We start from the raw sequence: 5,595 nt of genomic DNA, 5'->3' as shown, positions 1-5,595 counted from the left end.
TCATCAGGATTGAGGATCTTTAGTTTAAAAATTCCAATGACCTTGAACCATGTCTTCAAGGTCATCCAAAAACTATCGCGATTTGATTAGAGATATTCACCCTGGTTCATTTTTTAGTGGACACCCTGTATAGAAACTAATTATAATTAAAAGCTACTATAGCGCGATACTAAATTTCAAGACCCATTGTAATTTGACTAACTTGTTTCGATTATATTTTTGGTGACATCTATTGAGCGACATTCGAAACGAGTCGGAGCCGAGACTCTCTTTCAATTTAATGAAATGTAAATAATTTCGCCACTAAAATACGCCGAAACCAATCGTAATTTTTATATGAAGATGAAATATTTCATGTTAATTATTTCGTTGAAATCTTATAAACGATAGCCGGTAAGTACAGAGGAAACAGCGAATTGGAAATTCGTTTGAAACATGACGTCAGGAAAAGGATTCAACGGGTAGTAAAGCTCTAGCTGACAAAGGTTTTTCCCAACAATGACGCGACGCTAGATGTCCTGGTTTTACACCCAAAAGAAGGAACTTCGAATCTCGAAATTGACGCAATAACCAAATGTACCTGGAATAAAAGATATTTCTATACGCATTCGGCAGCTGAGATAAGTATTTCCCGCGCGCGTTATCGGCAAATGCAACGAGCGAGGTAGAAAGTTGAAAACATCCTCCCATAGTAGGCCTTGTAACGTGGGGATTATCAGAGTGATAAGGTGCGGAAGGCATGGTAACGGTGCCGATAAAATGTATAGAACACCGAAGTCTCGACTTTGACTCTTCAAGACGCCCGATAATTCGTGTTAGGTTCTCGGCCAGGATCGCCGCCATCAAACCGAATCGAAACACAGTGAGTTGCGCTTTTCAAATACATTTCTTAAATCGAAACTTTCCGTTCAGTATAAATAAAGTTCGCCTATATTTTATTAGAATGGACAAAATAAGCCCCAATGATTAATAGGGGCGTAAGACGTAACGTTAAAAAATATCCGAGCAATTTTTTATGGGCCTGTAGGTGGGGCGAGGGGAGGTGGGGTTCGAAACGGGTCGTTGCCAAATATACGTTCTAAAGAGTTAAACTTTGACTGAACAGACAGATATTGACTGTTGATGGTTCATTTCCCACGTTCATTTTAAGCGACAATTAGTAAGATTTGACATTTACGTCATTACCATTGGTATTGCGTAATTCCTCAAGCTACTGCCAGGATGGTAAGAGGTGTAAGCCTATATTTTTATCAAAAGTGGGCCGTCTTTTAAAATTTTACAGTAAGTAAATGGTCTGGTAGGCCCGTATATGGAGGGGGGCCAGGGGTTGCTCAGCACCCCCCAATTAATCCCCAACCCGCCCGATATCATATAAAATCGGTTACCTGTATTTTTAATAAAATATTATGTTTTCAACGAAATTGAAATTAATAATTTAAAAAATATCAAAATAAAACCAATTTCCGTATATTTACTACTATCAGAAGTGAGAGTTAAAAATTACGATTTTTAGTATCAAAGCATTGGCACCCCCAAAAAAATTGAGCACCCCCGAGTTTTGGCGGCTAGTTACGGGACTGTGGTTTGGCTTTGGGCCCCAAAACGTAAATCGAGGAGGTGCTTCCCGGGCACCTTTAAATCGTTTGGCGGGCCCCCAGTATAGCCTAACTCTGGCGCCACAACTAAGCTACTGTAGGTAAATAATTTAGGGTACCAAACCAATTCGAGAAAAGTTAATAAATGGCTTTTTTTTTTAAATAACAGCCATGTCCACTCAGACCAGTCAAAACCCAGCCTACCCTCAATCAACATCGAATATACCCGAAGCGAATGAAAATGGACAGCAGCAAGCAACTTCGCCTCCATACAGCGCCTACCCGCAACAGGGCTACGCGCCGCAACCGGCGGGTTACTACCCTCCACCACCGGCTCCTGGTACCTTCGTGGGGACCACCGTCTATCCTCAAAATCAATCTTGGGTCAGCACCGGAGCGTCGGTGGCCGGAGTGGTCATCGCCGGCCGCTGCCTGATCGGGTTCGTCTCGTCCGGCATCTTCTTCATCATCTCGGCCGTCATCATGTACGCCCAGTCCAGCGCCTTCGACATTGACGTGAGCGGTAGTACAGTGTACTTCTACAGGAATCCCTTGCGAATTCTGGCGCCCGTCTTCCTGGGGATTGGCATTCTTTTTCTGGTCGGAGGAGTGATTGGAATCATCGTAGCGTACCGGACCGTGCAAAAACGCCGAGCTGAAAACCACGCCATCACTACAACGACGGTCAGCAGTCCAGCCCCGGTGCTCTCCGGACAGAACCAGACCCTTTATGGGCAGCAAAACCAAGCCTATTACGGGGCCGCCGGGGCTAACGCTCCACCGCTAACCAACATGGCGCCGGGCTCCGTGGCGTATCCCGCGCAAAATTACAACCAGGCCGGCTTAGAACGGCCACCGCCTTATAACACCCAAGAGAAACCCGACTTATCAGACACGAAGTACTGAAAACGAGGACATTGATTCATTTTACGTAGTATTTAAAGTGTACCGATATTTTAACGCGCCAAACTTTGAAAATAAAATAATTTAAAATACTAAACTCGCTATAAACAAGCGTTGCAAATTTCCAACACCTAAGATTTAAGGAATGTCATTTTTAATTTAACTCATTTTGTCATTTTTAATTTAACTGGTTTTAATCCTTTTTAATAAAAAATGAAGTAAAATATGTAAATATTTAATTGTAAAATAAATTACGCTTCAATTACTTTGATAACCTTTGATTTTTCACAAATATTACAATTTAATATTTGGGAGCGATAAAACGAAATTAATTTTACATTGAGAAAAATCAATAGGGTTAGAGTGTTTACACGAAAATTTACATGTTCTACAAAACTTATCATCTTCCGAAATAACGCTTCCGTATAATCGAAGAACATTTCCTTTAACTAAAACTTCGTGTCTATAAAGATTAGACCCGTTTGATGAAGCGGTCCTCGATGGTTGGCGTAAGTTAAAGGACATTGGTCAAGGGGCCCAAAGAACCGGTTTGTTCTAACAACTTAATGCGTAGTTTCTAGAAGGGGAACGGTAGTAATGGCGTAAAACGCGACAATTATCAGATAACGGGATTGGCGGGGCTCTTATCGGCAATCGACGACGTTCGATGCCGATGGAGGACATCGCAGACTCTTTCAATAGCAGAGGTCGTCCAACTGATTCGATAAGGTTACCGGTTGCGCGAAAAAAAAGAGTATAAATAGATAGCGGATAAGCGAGCGTTCCATCACTTCGAGCTAGTATCGTAAAGAGTAGCGTATCCAGCGTTCCACCACGCGCAAAGGGAGAAATAGGTAGGCCGCCATTTCCATTTCTAGATAATTATATATTAATAGATTTTGGAAACGGTGCTTTCCTAAATGCTTTCGTCACTTTAGCTACTAAATTAGCGGAGGGTTTTAGCAAGCGCTTGAAAGAGTGTAGGATGGAACTTGGAAGAGTGTTGACGTACCTTGGCGCGTACAGTTTGCACGGACTACCAGTTTCCCATACACTTTTTTGGGCGCTCGCTAAACCCGTCTATTTCCAAAGGGCCCGAAGCAATTTTGAAGATTAGCAGGAGTAACCTTTTTCAAAGGCTAAAGTGCGCGGAAACTTTCTTTGAAACGCTTTGAACCGGCGCTAAACAAATATGACGCTATCTACTGATAATAGTATTTGTTCGATCTCATTATTTACAATAAATTGTTTCCGTAGACTGAATCAAATACGATGGACACTTCGGGGGTAGCGAGCGCCTCGACTCTCACGACAATCACCGACTCCAAGGAATTCAATCTCAGCTCAACGGACATCGCCAACAGAGGGATGAGCGTCAACGACTCGTACCAGAACGGCGGAATCCCGCCACCAGCCTACTCTCGAGACGACATCGAATCGCGCGGGCAATCTTCTCCTCCAACCCAAGAACAACAAATCTCAAGGAGGACAGCTGCCAAGTCCACGTGCTTCTTATGCGGTTTCCTCGTGTCGGGCTCTTTCCTCGTTGCCACGGCCGTCGTCATGCTGAGTGGCAGCGAAGCCGTCGACCCCGTGACCCACCAGAAACTATCGGGCAACTACGCCACCATCGGGCCCATCTTCCTCGGTCTCGGGTTCTCCTTGTTCGTCATCGGGGCCATCCTCATCGGACGAGCCTGCAAGTCCGTCTACTTCGAAGGCAGCGACGGACGGGACCCCATCATCGGCGAAAGGCAGGTCATCTCGCGGCGAACCAGGACCCGCGAGCACAGCCCACTCCACGGACACGACAATGCCGCTTACGAGTGCAGCGTCCCCCATCGACACATGGACATTCCCGATTTGGGACTCTTCGTGTACCCCCCGGAAAACGGCGCCAATGGGCCCGTACCGCGCCTGTACCAAAGGCCCCCGGGATACTGGGAAGAAGTTCCGCCACCGTCTTACTACGAAACCACGGTACCGGTACCGACACACGCTATAAATTAAAGAATTCTTTTCATTCTTTCAACTGTCCGTTGTATTTGCATTCTTAGTATTTTTTCTCCAATTTGCGTGGATGTCGCGGGTTATCGCGAGGACTGACTTTTTAACGGTATTAAATAATAGAGAAATCATTTTATTCGGTTACTGGGAAATTATTATGTATATATATAGTTTCGCTATCGTAATAAAATTGGATTATTTTTATAAAACTGGTTTAATTATTTTATAAATTGTAAGAGCATGAAATAATACAAACTATTTCTTATAAAAATATAAAACACTTCGGAAAGTTAGGAAATATTCGTAAATTAAGAAAACTTATCGATACCAAAGAATAACAAATACCACCTCCCCAAAATTACGTCACAAATACTCAAAGGCCTCTTCAATTGCACTAGCGCCATAAACCTTAAAATTAATAGATGTATTTCACAAATAATTATATTTCTTTAGGGGCTGTTCACAAATTATGTAACGGAAAAAATCGTAACAAAGAGTCAGGGTTGGACATTAGGTATTAGCCACGGCATTTGACTACTTAAATAAATGGTCTGACTTCTAAAATTAATCGAAATCTGGGGGCTCACTAGTCAATTTGACTAGTGAAAAATTTACCTAAATATTCATAAATAATGTCGAATATGGCGTATCATAAATTCATCATTCATCAATCCCATTTTATTTAAAAAAAACACATCATGTAAAGCAAAATTCTGGTTGTCCTTCTTGTTTTTATACCCCCCTTTTACCCCCACTAGACAGTGACTACTAAAATAAATTAAGATATGAGGCTCACTAGTCAGGCTGACTACTAAAAAAATATCCTTACGTCCAACCCTGCAAAGAGTAACAAATATAAAGACCCCTACTCCTAAATTACGTCATTAAAATCGAACCCCCCCCCCCCCTCCCTTGTATAATAGCGCCGAACAACTGATATGCTGAGGGGGGGGGGGGGCAATACAAATAAGATCCGGTACAAATTTTTATCATGCATAATTTACGCTTTTCCGTAAACACATATGAGGGATGTAAATAGTGTCCATTTTAAAATCCAGCGTCAGGAAATAGACGAAACTCAAATTCAAGG

The 5,595-nt window shown here is 42.6% G+C and overlaps 2 protein-coding genes across 4 annotated transcripts; both read left to right on the top strand.

The window, feature by feature from the left end:
* The first annotated feature begins 712 nt into the window (after positions 1–712).
* LOC149924817 (uncharacterized) lies at positions 713–2,763 on the top strand. Of its 3 annotated transcripts, none has more exons than XM_090160374.1 (2): positions 713–862; positions 1,765–2,763. In XM_090160374.1, the coding sequence occupies exon 2, from the start codon at positions 1,767–1,769 to the stop codon at positions 2,499–2,501; it is 735 nt and encodes a 244-aa protein (XP_090016500.1). In that variant the 5' UTR covers positions 713–862; positions 1,765–1,766; the 3' UTR covers positions 2,502–2,763. The 3 variants fall into 3 exon arrangements, with proteins under 3 accessions (XP_090016500.1, XP_090016502.1, XP_090016501.1); XM_090160376.1 differs by lacking the exon at positions 713–862 and adding an exon at positions 1,253–1,692; XM_090160375.1 differs by lacking the exon at positions 713–862 and adding an exon at positions 1,254–1,696.
* Positions 2,764–3,212: 449 nt separating this feature from the next.
* LOC149924816 (uncharacterized) lies at positions 3,213–4,714 on the top strand. The gene is made up of 2 exons (XM_090160422.1): positions 3,213–3,352; positions 3,756–4,714. Exon 2 carries the CDS (start codon positions 3,771–3,773, stop codon positions 4,506–4,508), a length of 738 nt encoding a protein of 245 aa, XP_090016548.1. The 5' UTR covers positions 3,213–3,352; positions 3,756–3,770; the 3' UTR covers positions 4,509–4,714.
* Positions 4,715–5,595: the final 881 nt, after the last annotated feature.

This window comes from Leiobunum rupestre, chromosome 10 (genome assembly GCF_980474605.1).
Source record: "Leiobunum rupestre chromosome 10, qqLeiRupe1.1.hap1, whole genome shotgun sequence".
Classification (NCBI taxonomy): Eukaryota; Metazoa; Arthropoda; class Arachnida; order Opiliones; family Sclerosomatidae; genus Leiobunum; species Leiobunum rupestre.
The sequence above is the reverse complement of the archived record's forward strand: the minus strand, read 5'-3'. Positions and strand labels throughout refer to the sequence as shown.